The following is a 20,150-nucleotide window of genomic DNA, read 5'->3' on the forward strand; positions in this document are numbered from 1 at the left end:
GCGCCGCGCCGCCACAGAGTCTCCAGGAGCATGCTTTCCCGCCACAGAGTCGTCACGAGAGCGCCGCGCCGCCACAGAGTCTCCAGGAGCATGCTTTCCCGCCACAGAGTCGTCACGAGAGCGCCGCGCCGCCACAGAGTCTCCAGGAGCATGCTTTCCCGCCACAGAGTCGTCACGAGAGCGCCGCGCCGACACTTCCGGTCACAGAAGGCGAAGTGACTCCTCCGAGTCTCTCTCCAGACGACGCCCCATCCCAGAGCCCCTTACAAGGCGACATCTCGCCCACGGAAAGCTCGGCTCCGCCCCAGGACCTCCAAGAGAGCTCCGCCCAGCTCCAGGTCCCTCCAGAAAGCTCCGCCCAGCTCCAGGTCCCTCCAGAGAGCTCCGCCCAGCTCCAGGTCCCTCCAGAGAGCTCCGCCCAGCTCCAGGTCCCTCCAGAGCGCTCCGCCCAGCTCCTGGCTCCTCAAGAGGGCACGACTCCGCTCCAGGCTCCTCCCGAGAGCTCGTCTCCGCTCCAGGCTCCCTCCGAGAGCTCGTCTCTGCCTCCGAGCGACCCCACGAGCTCGTCTTCGCTTCAGTGTCCCAAAGAGAGCTCAACTGATGTCGTGGACCTCCAGGCGAGCCCTTCTCCGCTCGTGGATCTCCAGGCAGGCTTCACCTCATTTCCAGGCTGCTCAGTAGGCTCCGATCTGCTCCTAAGGGTCCCAAGGAGCGCCCCTACGCCCAGGGGTTTCCCTGTGCACTCACCCCGGCTCCAGGACTGCAAAAGGGAAGTTGAACCGCTGCCCCCGGGTTCCACCGACGGCGACGGCTCACCCCACAGTCCCGCAGAAGGCGACGGCTCGTCTCCAGCGCCCACAGAAGGCGACGGCTCGTCTCCAGCGCCCGCAGAAGGCGACGGCTCGTCTCCAGCGCCCGCAGAAGGCGACGGCTCGTCTCCAGCGCCCGCAGAAGGCGACGGCTCGCCCCCGGGCTCCACAGAAGGCGACGTTTCGCCCCCGCGCCCGCAGAAGGCGACGTTTCGCCCCCGGGCTCCACAGAAGGCGACGTTTCGCCCCCGGGCTCCACAGAAGGCGGCGTCTCGCCCCCGGGTCCTCTTCAGGGCGAAGGATCGCATCCAGGCTCCACGCAGGGCGAAGGATCGCATCCAAGCTCCACGCAGGGCGAAGGATCGCATCCAAGCTCCACGCAGGGCGACGTCTCGCCCCCGGGCTCCACGCAGGGCGACGTCTCGCCCCCGGGCTCCACAGAAGGCGACGTCTCGCCCCCGGGCTCCACAGAAGGCGACGTCTCGCCCCCGGGCTCCACAGAAGGCGACGTCTCGCCCCCGGGTCCTCTTCAGGGCGAAGGATCGCCCCCAGGATCCCCGCATGGCGACGTCGGTCCTCCAGGTCCCTCTGACGGCAAAGTCGGTCCTCCAGGTCCCTCTGACGGCGACGTCGGTCCTCCAGGTCCCTCTGACGGCGACGTCGGTCCTCCAGGTCCCTCTGACGGCGACGGCGGTCCTCCAGGTCCCTCAGAGGGTGGTACGACGTTCCTGGTCTCCGCCCGGGATGTCCTCCACTCCCCGGTCATTGTCATGGTTGGCGTCCAGTTCCGGTTCCCCGCCATGGAGGTCGCTCCGGCTCCAATCCCCGCCAGGGGCTTTACTCAGCCTCCCGTCAGCACCGAGGGCATGGCTCCGTTCCGGATCCTCCTGCAAGGTGTTGTCCCATGCCGGCTCTCCGCAGAGGATGCTCACCAGGCCTCCGTTGCTCCCAGGCGTCTAAGGAGGCCTTCCTCGGAGTGCCCTGGCCCGCCTGGCATAGGTGGGTTTTGGGGCGTCAGGTGTCGCCCCTGGAGGGGGGGGTACTGTCAGGGATTCACCCTGCCACGCCCCCCTCTGTAGCTGTCAGGGATTCACCCTGCCACGCCCCCCTCTGTAGCTGTCAGGGATTCACCCTGCCACGCCCCCCTCGATAGCAGTCACGCTGCTTCCCAAGATTACCGACAGCTGTGGCTCATGAAAGATCAGACTACATAAACTCACGTTCTTGAGTCACAGGCTGTCGGTCGTTATATTGTCAAGCTGGACAATCGCGTGGCTGCTCGACCGCCGGCTGTATATGCGAATTCCACTTCCGACTTGGATTACTCATTGCCGAAGGCTTTATGGATTATGCTTGGGACATTCGAACTCATAGCGGACAACGCGTATCGAGCGGATGTCTTTGTTTGTTGTTTTTAACGGCTTATGAGTGTTTTTGTGTTGTACGGTTGTTGAAATAAAAGGACAATGATCGGATTATATCGGCTTCCGCGTCTGCAGCCTGACAGGTAGTAGTTGTTGTAGTAGTTTTAGTAGAGTTAGTAGTAATAATGGTGTTAGTGGTTTCAGTAGTACTAGTAGTATTGGTAGTATTAATGGTGGTCAAATGGTGGTTGGAGTACATTTTATGGCATTTGGCAGAAGTCCTTGACAACTGAGAGAGGAGAGGGTTAAGGGCCTTGCTCAAGGGTCAAGCAGTGGCAGCTTGGTGGTGGTGGTGGGATTTCAAATGGAGGTTTCGATCCAAAGGCCTTAACCATTGAGCTACCACCTCTACGTAGTGGTAGTAATGGTAGTGGTGATAGTAGTAGTAGTGTGGATAGTAATAGTGGTATGGTAGGTTTAAAGGTGGTGGTAGTAATAGTAATAGAGTTAGAAGAATTGGAGGTAGTAGTAGTAATTGTAGTAATTGTAGTATTGGTTGCAGTAGCAGTGGTAATAGTAATAGTAGTGTTAGTATTAATGGTTGTTGTAGTGGTAGATGTACTGATAGTGGTGGTTACATGCATTTCAATTTCAAATTGAAGGTCTGAAACTGAACTGAATCCTCAAACTCATATCACAATAGGATACACATGCAAACCATTTCCTTGAAAAGCAATTTGTGAGACTGATGTGCACTTTAAAAAATTATCAAAAAATCGGTCACTATAGTCACAAAATAAAGTGACTAGCCGTAAACAGATTTTTGATACTGACTGAAAATTGGTGTTAATCCTGATTGCATAACATCTGAAGAATATCAAATGTTTCCACAACAATGTATTGTTGAGAGAAGAACCAGAAATGTAACATAACAACAGGGTGAATGCCCTAATAGGAGCCATATGCTGTATGGTTTCCTTATTTAAATATGATGGGAGATACACAAAATACAAAATACAGGGGATTAGAGAACAAAGTAATAATGCGTATGAAATGAAATTAGGCTCCAATGATAACCAGCAAAAGACAAAATGTAGACAGCGCAATAGTGCTCATTAAACCGAAGCCATAATGAGGTGAAAATGTGTCTGAAAAGAACATTTCCGACATCCGTGGAAGGTACGAGCAAAGATATGCAAAACAAAGGTGCCTTAAAAAATTATGAAATCAAATGTTACATCCAAAATTGCCTTAGGAAACTTTTGCATTGTCCTTGAATAAACCATAAGGAGCCTTAGGTACACTCTGTGTGGTTTTAAAGGAAATCGTCTCATACTGTGTTCTTGCTTTTTTTGGAGACCTGTTATTACTGTCCCACTTGTTTCGGTTTTGCAGCTTCCTAATTTCCAGTGACTTTCATTTTTATTTTGTCTAAAAAGTTGACTATTATTATAATATCGTCATTTTACTGGCATACAATGGGTTATTTTTATTAGCATTCAAAAATTGTGGGAAAAGTTTAAAGGGTGACTTGTTTTATTAATTACTACACATTTAACAATGGACATTGTCTCAAAGCAGGTTCTCAGGTTTTCACTTTTAGGCTGTAAGTGACTTTTCAAATGCTAGAACTTTTACAATTTGTGCTATTTGAAATAAGAAACCCTCATTAATTGAGGATGATCTATACTTTTTGAAATGATATACAGTAGAAAACGATACTGTCATTGTGTATTTTAGCTTTAAGGTTAGCTTTCTATATCATTCATGTAATGTACATGCTTGTAGATGGATTAGGTTTATTCTTTTTAGTTGTCATGGACATAAAAATGTTCCCAGAATTTGGTGTCACTAAACCACATAGTAACCGTGTACTTTCTGGGAAAGCAATGTTTTTCTACTCAGGCTCTGAAAACAAAGCACACCAACCCTCACTGCCTTACTGGGAAACTTGCTTTGCCTTTCCTCCCATATCCACACACACACACACACACACACACACACACACACACACACACACACACACACACACACACACACACACACACACACACACACACACACACTGTTTGGCTGAGAACATTGCTTTACTCTCTGGCCTCTATGTAGTCTTCACTCTCACACCTTTATACCTTTATACCTCCCCACAAAGTCCCCACTATTTATTGTCTATTATAAGTAGGGACGTCAATCTGCCCCTGGCATTCCAAGCCCCACTGGGTTTTAGTGGCTACATGAGTCAAACCTGAAACTGGGAGGGGCAAATGACAGCAAATTCATGGAAATTAGAGGCTACAAGAAACCATTAGAGTAAATAAATGTTATAAAGTGACACATAAAATTATGAAGGTATAGTCAGACTTATTGGAGTTTCCAATTTTAATAGGGTCTGGTGAAAATACCATTAAACCTTGAATTGGACTGGATAATGTGACGACAGGCCTCAACCCTAAGTACCAAAAGGGGCAACTCAACCGTCAGCAGGGTGCAGAAGGACGGCGCTGAGGAGGCGCAGCCCAAAGCAGCAAACCAATAGGCACCAGAAAACTTTTCCCCTTCCTTTTACTTTCATTTCTGGTCCCTAATAAAGAGACCTTTACCCCTGATTTAACTTTCCCATGTCTGTGTTCAGCCTGACGCGCAATAATTAGAGAGTAGTGTTGCCTGGACTTTAATGGATTGCTGCTTCGGGATATAGATTTAAATTTGGATTTATGCTAAACAATCTATTCAAATTTTTTTTAACCAGGACTCTAGTTTATAAAAACAACTCACCACACATAAGATTGTAGAGCTCGATGTTGGAGAAGGGCTCAACTTTAGTCTGAAAGTGAAACTTGGGGCCATAACTGAGAAACATCGCCTAGTATGGAAGATGAGAGAACCAGCATGAATGAGACTTAGTTAAATAATAGCAAGTAAAGAAACGGAAATGTACTTGATACACATGAAAGTTGTTTAGAACGATACGGAAACATGAAAATATACACACGCACCTGCATGTTAGGGTCGTCGTTGTCATATCCATGATTTCCACCAGAGCAAAATGTGAGAGAACCTGCATATCTACAGAAAACACACATTCTAGACGTTTTGCCAGATCCAAGGAGTAAATATGTGCTTAGGAAGATTGTACCTCTCGAACAGCCATAGGGAGTCGACGAGGATGTTGACGTCCTCGATGCGTCTGCTGTGTGCATAGTGGAAACGTTTGGGCAGGTCAGGTTTGAGGTAGGGCTTTATCTTCTGTTCAGGCTTCTTGCACTACACAACCCAACACATGTATATTGTAAATACACTCCCATTGCATTGTTCCAATTGTGTGAGGCAGAATGGTGGTTTCTCTGGTATGGTCTTTAACCGATATGCTCTTTAATAAGTAGTAGTTGGGTTTGAGGAGAAAATGCCATGGTCTTGCTATAGGATTGCTGTATTACTATGCTCATGTATTCATTTTGCTTTCATTTGTATTGGTAATTATTCAACACCAGTACAGAGATAAAGATTTGCATACCGTCAAACTGGTCACTAAGCCTGCAGGATCAACTGAAAAACAGAAAAAACAACTTGGATCAGTCATGGTCTAGTAATTAGTGCAAAAAATCTGATCACAAAGAATATTGGTTTCCAAGCAATAACAATAACCACCCCAATAGTGTTATTAATAACAATAACCACATCCCCTCCTGCTGCAAAATGTTTTAATCCTCTAACATACAACTAAATTTATTATTAATTAAAAGGCAGCAAACTTATTAGCGACATACACTATATAAGGGACTTTCATAGAAATGATAATGAACAGCAGCTACGCTAATTTCTCTCCACTGCTTCTCTTTCTCTACCCATCCCAAGGCATTCTGAAGTTGCGCCAGCTCCAGTCACATCCTACCTCATGAAGATTGTGGACCTTTAAAGAAGTAGATGCCCACAAATATCCAGAACCATCTAGAGACGTACCAGCGCCATTTGGATTTAACCTCATGAGGAATTTGAACATTGGACCTCTTTGAGTGTTTAAAGGGTCTGGCATGGAGAAGCTGGTGTTGGATCTATGATGGTCACAAATGTTGTGCTATTTTATGAGTTGCTCCGTAGTTCCTGGTTCATTAACCTTAAATGATTGTATAAGACTGTAGAAAGAACATTACTCATAATCTTACATTCCAGTGCTTATGTTAGTTCTCACTCTCCAGTGTTCTGTATTGTTGAAAGATTTATGATCAAACTCTTGATGTCACCCAAATGAGGATGTGTTCCCCTTTTGAGTCTGGTTTCTCTCAAGGTTTCTTCCTCAAAACATCTAAGGGAGTTTTTCCTTGCCACAGTCTCCATGGCTGCTCATCAGGGATAAATACACATTGTTCACCCTAACTCTTAAATTCTGTAAAACTGCTTTGAGACAATGTCTTTAGGATTTAGGTGCAGTGACTGGGCAGGTCATTCTATGTTAGATATCACTCCAGAGTTCTGTTATGCATATGAGCCAGTAATACATAATGAGCTCTTGGCAAGCTTTACATAATGCATGGAAAAAGTGTTTAATGAAAACGTGTTCCCTTTTGAGTCTGGTTCCTGTCCTGTTTGTTTCTTATACCTAATTACAAGAAACACACATATACATTTTTTTTTATTACCGATCTATCTCAGTAAAGCTGCTTTTGGACAATGTCCATTGTTAAAAATACAATACAAATAAAAATTAATTGAACTGGCTGGATGCCAAGTGTGTGTAAAGCTGTTATTTATGCAAATAGGAGGATTTTTTGTGAAAATACAGTATACCATCTTTACATTTATACAGTATATATGTTTGGTCTTGCTCGATACTGCTAAATAAACAATTTTTCGCTAATACACAAAAGGAACATTCCCGTGTCTCACAAAAAACATAAAAGACTATGTGTTTCCAAACTTTTGATAGGTCTGTACGTGAGCTAATATACTATAAATGAGTTCTGAGCTAAAGGCAGTATTTAGCAAATTGCAAAATATGTCATTTTTCACAGAAAACTTTCGACCCCAACTTTTGTGTCAGCGTGTGTGAGCGTGTGTGTGTGTGTGTGTGTGTGTGTGTGTGTGTGTGTGTGTGTGTGTGTGTGTGTGCGCACAAATGTATACTTACAGCTGACTGATTTGTTCACTGCTCTGATTCGGCCGAAGGGTCCCTCGTACACATAAAGATGTGACACATCACCTATGTAATTCTTTAGAACCTCCTTTCGATCACAGCTAGTTTCAGCCATTCCTACGCACACAAATACACACATGAACAATCAATGTCAAATTTGCAGTCCAACAACACAGATGTATATGAGAAGTTGTTCCATTTGGGACAATGTTTTCCCACGTATTCATTACAGCCACAACATTCACAACTGTTCCAACCCATTCAGCTACATTCATTCCAAATGTTTAAAAAGCAATGTAATAATAATAAAAACCATATGCATAAAGGAAATAGATTATTTTTTTTCTATTTATAGCTGTAACATTTTGAAGTAAAATCTCGATGTATGTTTTGTAAAGTCAAATTACAAATTGCAAAAGCAATAAAAAAGATTTTTAAGGGGGGCGCCGTAACAATTTTTAGAATATTTTTTTTTTTTCGTTAGCTTAATACATTGAATTTAATACCTTAATAACTAAATACCTAGTAATACATCGGTTATAAGCCACACAAAACATTAAAGTCATATACTTTAATATGGAATTCTATTTATTTAGAACATTACATATAATATCCATATAAATAATCCACAGTGTGTAATAATGGCATATATACATCTTGAACCTACTTTATTTCATAAAATGGCAGATATAACAGATGCATTGTGTTTAAAAATGTATTTAAAAAAGAAATGAAATACTGTTAATACTTTTTCACTGTCTGTGGGTTAGCCAGCTAAGAGAAAAACTCACCGTGATCTGCTACAATGATAATGTTAATGCATTCATGAAGGTTGAGCTGTTTGAGTCCATTCATCAATTGTCCAATCACTTTGTCCACTCCTTGGATTGCACTAACCAGCTACAGAAAAGAAGTGGCAAAGCAAAAAGAGACTATACATATATACATAAATATTATATATGTTTTTTATTGTATGAATTTCTTTTCTTTTCTTGACAGCTTTACGCACTCTTGGCATTCTCTCAGGTTAATGAGGTTGTCACCTGGAATGTTTTTCTAAACAATATTGGAGTTCGTAGAGGTTTTGGGTGATTGTTGGCTGCTTCCCAAATGATTTCCACTAGATTAAGATAGATTAAGATCGAGACGGAAATGCTGAATTAAGGGGTGTCCTGTCCAGGGGACAGAAGGCAATCCTGCCCAAGCGGCAGAGGATAAAACATTCCTTACAGTGATTGTGGAGGCCAGGTCATCCGATAGAGCACTCCGTCGCTCTCTTTCTTAAATAAGTAGATCTTACATAAATTAGAAGTGTGTTTGGGGTCATTGTGCTGTTGGAATATAGATGATGGGATGTCTTGTGAAAAGCTGTGGTAGCCATACTGGTTAAGTGTGCCCTAAATATTTTACTAAATCACCACCAGTAAAAGCACCCCCACACCATCACACCATCACAGTGGAAACCAAACATTCAGGAACCTTGTGTTTACCCTCTGTGCTCAAATTTGGACTCAAAGGACAGTTTTTCACTGATCTAATGTCCCCTCCTTGTGGTTCTGAGCCAGAACAAGTCTCTTCTGCATATTGTACTTCAAAAGTAATGGTTTCTTTCACGCAATTTGACCTTGAAGGCCTGACTCACGTGGTCTCCGCTACACAGTGGATGTTAAAATATGTTGACTACTTGAACAAAGAGAAGCGGACTGTCTTTTCTCTTTACTTAACTGAGTGTTTCCTGCTATAATATGGATTTGTACCGGGGTTATAATAGCACTAATAGGGCTTTTGACTGATGGTCTAAAGAACATTAAAAATGCAAGAAATATCACAAATGAACTGAAAACTATTCAAGACGACTACCTCATGAACATGATAGGAGAATGCCATGAGTTGGAGCTATGTTAAACATTCTAAAATATAAAACATATTCAGTTTATTTAACACTTTTTTGTTTACTTATTGAACACATTAATGACACGTTAACGCAAATTTCTGTTTCACCATTTTTTTTTTATATAATTAAATAAATATAAAAGAGATGAAATTTTAAAGCTTTAATACAACACATTTATTCACAATATTCTTTTTTTTTTTCTGATGCAGAGTGTGTAAATCTGTTATTCATGCTGGGAGGATTTTTCAACTGCAACAAAGTAGAAAATCTGTACATTTATATATGTGCTTGGTCAAAGACAGTCTTTTTCCGCAGTCTTTATTTGATTAATTATAATTCATAATATTTTTTTTAGATAATAATATAATCTAAATAAATACATAAAAAAGTATACATTAATGAATAATTTCATTATACAATAATTTATTAATAATACTTGTATTGCATTTTAAATAGTTAAATTAATAAATTTAATATATTAACATTTCATTAATATTAGTTAAGAATATATTTTGTGTGAGAGACTACTGAAATACAATACTGTTAATATTCTGGTGCATACAAAAATCTGAACTTTACACTATGACTTATATAATTAAACACACAATCACACACACAGTAACAACGCCTAGTCTTTATTGGGCTATAAAAAATTTAACACAGGGTGTCCGGGTTTTTATAAGAAAAAGGCCACGCAGACATGGGAATCACGACAGTTTGTGGCCACAGGATTTAGGTGTGTTATAGAAAAAACCTCAGTGTATTCAGTTTAGAGCGTTCTTCTAATTAGAACACAATCCCGACATCTAGTGATCAGAAATTGTAAAATGATTGGAATATATTTATTAATATTTAAATTGCATGTGAACTTACTGCATTTTTATTAATATACATGTACATATGGCTATCAATGCATTTACACCTATTTCTATGAAATCCTTCTTGAGGATTTTTCGTTCTACACAAGTTGTTATGAACCAGATTTGTCAAGTTTCTTCTCTGTATATATTCTGTTGTGATTTTTTTCCAGTCACTTTCAGTCACAGTAAAACCCTTTGTGCTGCTTTCATATTTATATGAATGTAATGTACTTTACAGGAAGTCTTGTAATATTTTCTGTTGTTCTGATCTTAAAATCTAACCTAATATTGTAACATAAGAGTGTGTGTGTGTGTGTGTGTGTGTGTGTGTGTGTGTGTGTGTGTGTGTGTGTGTGTGTGTGTGTGTGTGTGTGTCCTTCTCACCCCTCCACTGACAGGTCCGAACTTGTGTCCTGATTTATCCGGCTCCTCCAAATACAAAGTGAAAAAATCAGGACTGTAAAGAAAAAAAAAGTTTATTGTTTTAATTACGTAAAGCGATTAATCGACCCACTCAAACCTTCAAAACACAAGCAGTTTTGTTCATCATCATCATCATCTTTCTCATCATCATCATCTTCTTTCTTCTCCTTAACATCATTCTCCTCCTCGTGCTCCTCATTGTCAGCATCTTCACCACCATTCTCCTCCTTATTATACCCTTTCTTCTTCTCAGATAATCCTCCTTCTCCTCATCTTCATACTTCTCCGCCTCCTCATCATCATCATCATCATCATCCTCTTTTTCCTTATCACTATCTTTAACATCTTAATTATTTTACTGTTTGTTATCATCCCTCACTCCATTAACATCATCACTATTCTCCTTCTCATCATCCTACTTCTCATCATCAACTCAATCATCATCATCATCATCATCACCACCCTCCTTATCATTATCATCATCAATGTTCTTCTTCATCCTCCTATTCTCCACCTCCTTCTCAGCATTATCATCATCAACATCACCCTGACTGCTATTCTCCACCCTGTTCTCCTTCTCCTCTTCCTCCTCCTTGCCATTCTCCTCCTCTTTCTCATTATAGGAAGAAAAGGAGGATAATTAGGATGAATAGTTATAGTTAGGAGAATAATTATCCTCCTTTTCCTCCTATAATAAGAAATAGCTTATTGCAATTCTCTACCCTGTTCTCCTCCTCCTCTTCCTCCTTATTATGACCACTTTCATCCTCTTCATTATGATCATCATCATCCTCCACATCATCCTCATCATCCTCCTTCTCCTCACTATTATCATCATTAACATCACTATTCTTCTGCTCATCCTCCTTCTCATCATCATTCTCCTTTCCTCCACCTCCTTCTAAGCGTCATCATCATCATCATCATCATCATCATTGCCATCCTCCTCCCTGTTCTCTTCATCACATCATTGTCATTTATATATCAATCAACACATTTTTATGAATTATGCAAACATGCACTAAATGTTTTACCCTGAAGCATAAAACAATAAATACAAATGTTAAAAAGAACAACAGCACCCCATGTCCCTCCTCTGCACATGTCCAAACCATCTCAATCTCACCTCCCTCACCTTGTCTCCAAAACGTCCTACATGCGCGGTCCATCTAATATCCCACAAGGTTCCAAAACCCTTTTGGTCAAACCTACAGTTTGATGGTGTTTTGTTATCCAGCATTCTGATTAAATGATCTAAATATCTTCTGATGAGATAAATGTGTAGTGTATATGGAAGAAATCATTATAATAGTTTACCGCTCGTCATCCGGCAACTGTAACCACTTCAGTACGCTGAATACTCGCTGTTCAAAGGGGACTGATCTGTAGAACATACACACACACAAACACACACACACACACACACACACACACACACACACACACACACACACAAAGATCAGCTTAAACAATAAGTTGACATTGCCATTCCTCCAATATGAATAGAAATAAACCTAGTTTGGTGTATTACATATACTGTATGTTTTAGATTGTATATGATATATACAGTGTGTGTACTCTACCCATTGTATTTCTCATAGATATTTGGGAATGTTCCATTTATTTTCACATCTGATCCTGGCCAGAAGTATGTTCCAGCTCGCAGACCCTGATCCATCACCGTGAGCCAGATCTGAAAGAGATAAGGTGGGACAAAAATATATTTCATATACACTGTATTTATACAAACAGTGAGATGTAGTAAAGCACTACTAATTCATTATATAATGTTTGGTTTATATACTGTAATGGAATGCAATACCATATACAGCTTCCTTAAACCCAGAGGTGGAAAATAACAAATCACATGTACTCATGTTTCTGTAACTGAGTAGTTTTTGGTGTAGTTTTAATTTTCAAAGTATTTTTTCAAAGTCATTTAACTTTTGCTGTATGTTTTGTTTGAAGTATTGCACTTAACTACATTTTTAGTTCATATCCGTTACTCAGTAAAAAAACATTAATAAAAATATTGCAAGGGGAAAAAAAAAAACATGCCCCAAAAATTACTGAACTGATTGATGGGCGGAGAACAAACGTTAAACTCACAAGAAAGAAAGATGGAAATGGACAAGACAAAATGAGCTGCAAGCGAAATGCCTTTGAATCGAAAGTTGTTCAATGCGTGAGTTCACTGCCTGAAATCTAAACCTGCCTTTGCGATTTCTCTTATTATTATAAATGACATTATAACACGAGAGCGCATAAATTACATTAGGCTCGAGTCATGGACTGTAGTGGGTTTTTTTTTTTGTGTGTGTGTGTGTGTGTGTGTGTATTGCACTTTAATTTGTAAAGGTGTTCCTTCAATTAAAAAACAATTCGTTTGAGATTTATATCTCCCCAGCCACTCTTAGTGCCGTTCCCAAGCCCGGATAAATGGGGAGGGTTGTGTTAGGAAGGGCATCCAGCCTAAAAACATGTGCCAAATCAAACATGCGGAGGATCCGCTGTGACCCCTAACGGGAGAAGCCGAAAGAAAGTTTAGTTTGAGATTTATATCTCCTTGTCCTTTTTGAACTGCAAAAAAATCCCCCACCCCACACCCCCTTGTTAAAAAAAAGTAATTCAGACAATTTTTCACTGAGTACATTTTCAAAAACTTACTTTTTATTTGAAGTTCATTAGATTTTTAGACCGCTGACTTTACATGTACCGTATTGTTCGGACTATAAGCCGTTACTTTTTTCCCACGTTTTGAACCCAGCGGCTTAAACAACGAAGCGGCTAATTTATGAATTTTTCCTGGGTTTTTCCCGGTTTCACAAACTTAAAGCCAAAAAACTGAACGCCATAACATTAGACCAATTAAATTCCCGAACGGAAACGAAAAAACGCACCTCACCTGTGTTCTGAGCTGCACAGCATCGGGAGAAAAAACTTTTTTTTTTAAACACACGACGATGCCAAAAGATAAACTCCCGAGGGAAATAGTTGTGAAAGGAAGGAGGAAGACAGTGAACAATGACTTTTTGGGTAGGCTACTGTTTAGATACAAGCCGTTGTAACGCGTTGAGTCTGGGTGAAGGGAGAGCTCACTAACTCCAGTTGCAACAGAAATCATATAAGCACAGACAGGGTTCCAAAACTTGTGCTTTTTTATTTTTCTTGTCAACAGCGTTACGGGTTAGTCAAAGAAACTTAGAAATGAGCATCAGAAAATAATAAGGACATATTCCTCAGTCTCCACACATGCAGTAATAAAGAATGCGGCGGCATGCTATTCCCAAAATACCGCTCTGCTCCTAAAGGAAGCGCAACATATTTCACCCGTTACACCGTGTGTAATGTGTCTTTCGTTAAAGCCTGAGTAAAGTTCATTAGTGTAGACATTAGTGCGGCTTATTTATGTTAAAAATAAAAATATTTGTAAAATTCAGTGGGTGCGGCTTATATATGGGTGCGCTTTATAGTCCGGAAATGACAGTACTTGTGTCAAATTCTATTGAAGAAAGTGGGATATATTTAAGTACTCTTTCCACTTCAGCTTAAAATTGGTCATTATTAAACTTACAATTTGCTATAAAAGCTTAACCTTTTTATTATGGGAAAGATGCCCTTATTCACAGCAGCTTAAGGGCGACATAAAGGTAAGGGTCTTGCTCAAGGCATCAGAAGCAGGATCTTGGTGGTTCTGAAATTTAATGGATTTGTTAGAGTTATTTGAACCCATGACTCATTGTTTGAGCTACTGAGCTACAATTCCCCTATGGTAGTATAGGCATTGTAAGAAAGATATAGGAGGGGTGGTAGCTATTGGGTAAGGCATTGGAATCTGGATCGGAAGGTCACAAGCTCAATACCCAGCAGCTGCTCAGTCACTCTGGATAAGGGTTTTCGCCAAATGCTGTAAATGTAAATGTATAGTAAGTTGTATTGACACAGGAGCAGTGGTGAATGAAGAAAACAAACCATATATTTGAGGTAAAATAGAGTTCAGCATCAGTTTAACAGCAAGCAGAACATTTAGGAATAGGAGGAATAAATGATGGAAGAAACTCCAGACTTTTTTTTGTTTGTTTTGGTCTCATGATAATAAAACTAGCTAACAATCAGTGTTAATTAATATCATTCTATTAATAGATCGGTGTTTTAAGAGTAACATTGAAGTCTTTTCACATAAACTGAGTTTATTAGGCAAAAAGTCGTATGATCATTTGACCATTAGAGCCATAATTATAGAACTTTGGATACTAAAATACATTTACAAGCAAATACTTTTGTACTTGAAAGTTTAAAGGGAGCACTTTTACTGGAGTAATAGTGTAACTGTAGGTTGGTGATAAGTAGATACACCGAGCGCCAATCAAAACAAGTTCAAAACAGTGTGCTCGACCCTGATTGGTGGATTGCTGCGTGTTTGACCAGTTAAGTTTTTATCTGCTCATAAATAAAAAGAATCGATTGATTTCACAAAATGTAGTTGGGTTAAAATGTATGAGATTTGACTTTGAAATGTAGTGACAATAAGGTAAAAGTCTCTCCAAATAGAAACACTTTTTGAAGCCATAGATTGTAACGTTTGAGTACAAAATTGGCAGTTATTCTTTATTAATGGGTAGTGCATCATGGTCTTGCATGCATCATCTTTTTTTTTTCTTTTTGATAAAATACAGATTCTGCTCCTGAAGGAATAGAACGTGTCTAGCATTTGAGTCAGAGTTTTCCAGATTTGAGCCAAAAGAAGCCAAACATGTTCCGCTCTATCTCATTCCTATCATCCAAAATCCATTGGAGTATAGTTTGGCTTGTGTTCTGATTCATTCATCTTTTCCACTGTATTGAGGTCAAAGACTCTCATTTCCCACATCATACAAATCATACAATAAAATGGTATTTGTTAAGTATGTAGGTTTGTAGTGGATTTTATATGACCTACATAATGGTAACACTGCTCTATCAGTCTGTACTGTGTCATGTCTGTCTCATGATGCAGGCTTAGGTCAAGTGTTAGCAAAAAGTCCTGTAGGTGTGTGATGATTACCGGTTCTCCCAGGTACCATCGAGGATTGTCCTTCTCTGTATTAGACAGACTAAATGAGGCATTAAATTCAGGGTCATACATGTTGTTATCCACTAAACCGTGTGATTCTGAGTACAGGCCCTACAAAAAAACAAAGAAAACATTGTAACTTAGCAACATTATAGCCAGCGCTACATATGGTAAGCCCCTCCCACCTCAAATTGTGCAAGCTTCTATTCATGCCATTTCCTGATTTATAATCTGCCGCCATGAGGTCTTTAAGCTGCTTCTGGATCCTACAAGCATTACCCGGCACATCCTGAGGTCTACAAGTTTGTACTCCTGCCATTTTAAGGTCCCCAAAGTACCTCGTCTGGGCAGAATAAGCTTAATTGGCTGCTATTGCTGCCACCCTAGATTGATGAAGATAATATTTCTGCTAAGCTGAAGCTTACAAGCTTCTGAATTCTGTCATTATACGTCTACAATATGCTACTCTTGCAACCCTTAGGTCTTTAAGCAGTTTCTGCTGCCACCTGAATCCGTTCTGGGGTCTACCAGGCACCTTGTTCTGCGACACGGTGCTTTATAAAGTGCTACAGCTGCAATCCCTGAATCCGTTAAGCTCCTGCCTTTACATTGTAATGTCTCCTGCCACCCTTAGGACTATAAGCTGCTTCTGCTGACAGCAATTTATTAAATATTCAAACCAACGCATATGGTGTCATCAACCATGATAAGGTTTATAATGTAATTCTTCAACATGCACCACCTCTTACATTCGGAGGTCTTAGTACCTTTCTCTGCCACCCTTAGTACCATTTTCTGCCACTCTGGGCTCTATAAGCTGCTCTTGCTGCCACCCACAATCTATAATGTGCCAACAGGTATTTAAGCTGCTGCCACCCTGAAACTTACAAGCTCTTTTTCCTTTCATCTACAAAGCAACTTTTTCTGCTACCCTGCGCTCTATATGTTGGTCCTGCTGCCACCCACAATCTTACAATTTGATGCCTACAAGGTTCAAGCTTGTCACTGTGAGGACCACAATATGCTTCTCCTTTAACATTATGGCTGCTTCTGCTGCCACCCTGAATCATACATACATATTTATTCCTTCCATTCTCAGGTCTTCAAATAACCTCTTTCTGCCACAGTTAGGCCTATAAGGTGCTTCTGCTGTGGATTTAGATGGAAATCTGTAATGTTATTTTTCCTGCCAAATATTTCATCTAGTATTATTTGTAAAAGGATTTTCTAGGAACACCGAGACAATAACGCACATTCTACTAACCGTAACAATGGAATAGTGGTTGGGGAAGGTTTTACTTGGAAATACAGGCTGCATGAATGCGGAGGATGTCCCACATCTTCCTAAAAGTATAAACAATCAAACAAAAATCAAAAAAAAAAAACCCCACAATTCATTGCACAATGAGGTTAGTCGATGTGTAGTATTGCATGAGTCAACGACTTATTTCTCTTCCTACACTTGGTCAGTGTAAGGACTCACGTAGCTTGTCCAAGACTGGAATCAAGGAGTGCCATGTTTCTTGATACTCCGCTCTTAGTCCATCGAGAGAAACGAGTAGCAGCGGCTGCTTCTTGAAACTGAACCAAAGAGAGCAAGAATAAGCTATAGTAAAATTTGGAATGGGATAAATAGAATCGAAGGGCAGGATTCCAGTAAGTGATGCGCTGATGCACTAATACTCATACAACCATATGTTTTTTTTTATATTCATGAAAAAAAATTGTCACATAATAATATTCAGTAGCAAGTAAACTAGTGTGATGACTGATAGACAGAAAACACACTATATATTGTGCATTAGGGATGGTAAGATTCACTGATTTAAAAAAAGTGTGCATTGAATACAACAAGCATTTGTATCGTGATGCATCTTTTTTTATCAGTTAAAAAATAATGATTTATATATAATTATTAGATGATCTATACTTTTATAATTTAGAAAGTGAACAATAATTTGTGACCAGTATTTTATATATAGGTTGATTTCTCCTTGCTAAAAACACTGAGGGAGTGTCCTGAGAGTCACATAGAATACAGATTAACATGGCAGAGGTAGAGCTGCATCTTCCTGAAGACAGGAAAAGAACGTATGGTCTTATTTAATGGTTTATTTTTTATTTTTTTATGTACAACAAAGGCCTGTTTGTGAAAGGGCCATGCGTTAGAAGTCTGAAGGCACTTAAATAAACTGTCTGTCTGAACCAAAGAAATAAAAGTGAACTATATGTGCCATTTTGGATTGCAAAGCATCATATTCTTTCCATTGAATCGTATTGTGTTGAATCAAATTGAAATCGGATCATACTGCATCGTTATTACTGCTTTAAATACAAAATAAATACCAGTACCAGTGTAGATATATTTATTGATAAAAGACTAAAGCACTTTTGTATGTCGTTTTGGACAAAGGCATCTGCTAAATCCCACAAACGAAAATGTAAATGTTATATGTATTGTATTGTTTGCTATGCATCGAAATGCAAATCGCATCAGCCTGAGTTACGGAGATGCACATCCCAAGTGCTTATACAGTATATTTAATACAAAATGTAAGCTTAAGAAACCTGTATCTGCATAGTGACATAGGTGTGCTTCCTTAATATTTAACCGTATTTTTATTTTCATTTTCTTTCTTTTTTTTTTTTTTTTTTTTTTTATGAGCATACTCCTCTAATTCTTCTTCTTCTTTAAACCTTCTCCCATTAAGGGTTGCCACAGTGGATCATCCGTCTCCATACCCCACCCTGTCCTGTCCTCTACATCTGCCTCTTTCAACCCAACTACCTGCATGTCTTCCCTCACCGTATGAGCATACTCCTCTATACAATTCAATTAAATTGAATTTTATTCGTATAGCGCTTTTAACAATGAACATTGTCCCAATGCACCTTCATAGAGTTGAAAAAATTTGAAAGTTGAAATGTATATGTTTATCGCCTAGAAGTTTGTTTCCTTATAAGCTTTACGTTTATCCTTATTGATCGAACCAGTGGTGACCGGTGCAAAGGAAAAACTCCCTGAGAATGAGGGCATGAGGAAGAAACCTTAAAAGGAACCAGACAACCTACAGGTCTATGCACTCGGGATTAAAAGTATTGTTTGATCAGAGTAGTGGTTAAAAAGGATGATCTTTAAAGGATGTAGGAAGACTTTACTTGGCGGGACACTTGGGGCTGGTGATATCCACACACTGATCCTGCACCCATGGTGTCATTCCTTGGGGAAATAAAAATAAAAATAAAAAATGGTTGTATAAATAAATGATAGTATGATTGAAATAAATAAAGAGATAAATAAATAAATAAATAAATAAATAGATAAATAAATAAATAAATAAATAAATAAATAAATAAATAAATAAATGAAACAAAATAAACACAATTGATTAATTAATTAGGTTTATTTTCTATGCACTTATTGAATTTGCGCCTAATAATAAGAAGAAAAAGAAGAATTTATTATATTAATGTAAATGTTAATGTAAATGCTCATGACCCTTTGGTGCTTGGCCCCCTAATAAAATAACAAGTGTCATCATCATAAAGGGTAAGTGTGGGTGTAGACGAATAAGAGACTGTGTACTGAGTTATGAGATAGCAGGTGTGTTTCTGTCCAGCACGTGCACCAGGATTGCATTGTCAATGCTTTATCATATGTTTATCATATGTGAGTGTTTTTGTTTGTGTGTGTGTGTGTGTGCTCACCATTGCAAACAATGCCATAGTTCGTACAGCAGTCTCCAGAGCTCACACAGTCTGCAGAGCAATGACACTTACTACCAGAGACACGTTTTTCCCCACAACGCATCGGAGTGCACTCCCAGCTCTCAACTACACACACACACACACACACACACACACACACACACACACACACACACATTTAATATAAGAACAGTACACAAATTCTAACCACCACCACCTGTTACTGTGTGACAGTATGGAAGCCTTTGAGAATGAGTCATTGAATGGATTATAATGATAAAATCACTGAAATTATTTTTGCATATCGCATGTTGTTACAAAGAATTTCAAAGATTGTGTGCTGACTTGCCCTGTTTTACATTTTTGTTCCCATTGTCAAATATGTACAAATGACATACCGGGCTGGAGGCAGATCTCCGCAAAATCATAACAGCAGGTGTTACTTTTCACACATTGCTCATCACATCGACAGCCCGGAGACTCATAATCATATGGCTCATAACAGCGGCTTCGACATGTATCCGGCACTGAGAGGGTTAGGGAATAGAAAAGATAGATAAAGAAATAATAATAAAAAAAAAAAAAACATACCATGATATCATCAGCATTCTTAGTGGTATCAGCTAAGCATGAAGAAACAAGTAGTTCTAATGTTTTGTAGTAGTGAAATATGTGTAATCAAAAGTAGTAATAATGTTTAATATTAGAGATTCTCTATAGGTATCTAGTTATGAATCGTTACAATAGTTATAAATAGGAAGAACTGTAAGCATAAATAACTAGCAGTTAATAGTGGCTAAAACACCCAAGCACTCAGAATTGGACTTATGTAAGACGGAGAACAGGAGAGATGATGTTATCAGTCTGAGCCCCACAGTCAAACATAGAGGTGGAAACTTAGCGGTTTG

The 20,150-nt window shown here is 39.9% G+C and overlaps 1 protein-coding gene across 4 annotated transcripts in view; it reads right to left on the reverse strand.

Annotated features, from left to right (window-relative positions):
• Positions 1–20,150, reverse strand: part of LOC310729026 (venom phosphodiesterase CdcPDE) — a 56,910-nt gene that overhangs the window by 22,052 nt on the left and 14,708 nt on the right. For all 4 annotated transcript variants that reach the window (XM_083546981.1, XM_083546980.1, XM_083546982.1 and 1 more), the window contains 15 exons: positions 19,641–19,769; positions 19,243–19,368; positions 18,694–18,754; positions 17,018–17,115; positions 16,799–16,878; positions 15,526–15,645; positions 12,065–12,174; positions 11,799–11,864; positions 10,443–10,515; positions 8,096–8,204; positions 7,299–7,421; positions 5,688–5,719; positions 5,310–5,437; positions 5,170–5,239; positions 4,949–5,036 (listed from right to left, as the gene is read on the reverse strand). In XM_083546981.1, coding sequence (XP_083403107.1) covers positions 4,949–5,036; positions 5,170–5,239; positions 5,310–5,437; positions 5,688–5,719; positions 7,299–7,421; positions 8,096–8,204; positions 10,443–10,515; positions 11,799–11,864; positions 12,065–12,174; positions 15,526–15,645; positions 16,799–16,878; positions 17,018–17,115; positions 18,694–18,754; positions 19,243–19,368; positions 19,641–19,769 — 1,413 coding nt within the window. The remainder of the gene's footprint in view (positions 1–4,948; positions 5,037–5,169; positions 5,240–5,309; positions 5,438–5,687; positions 5,720–7,298; positions 7,422–8,095; positions 8,205–10,442; positions 10,516–11,798; positions 11,865–12,064; positions 12,175–15,525; positions 15,646–16,798; positions 16,879–17,017; positions 17,116–18,693; positions 18,755–19,242; positions 19,369–19,640; positions 19,770–20,150) is intronic.

Source organism: Silurus aristotelis (genome assembly GCF_946808225.1).
Source record: "Silurus aristotelis genome assembly, chromosome: 7".
NCBI classification, from domain to species: domain Eukaryota; kingdom Metazoa; phylum Chordata; class Actinopteri; order Siluriformes; family Siluridae; genus Silurus; species Silurus aristotelis.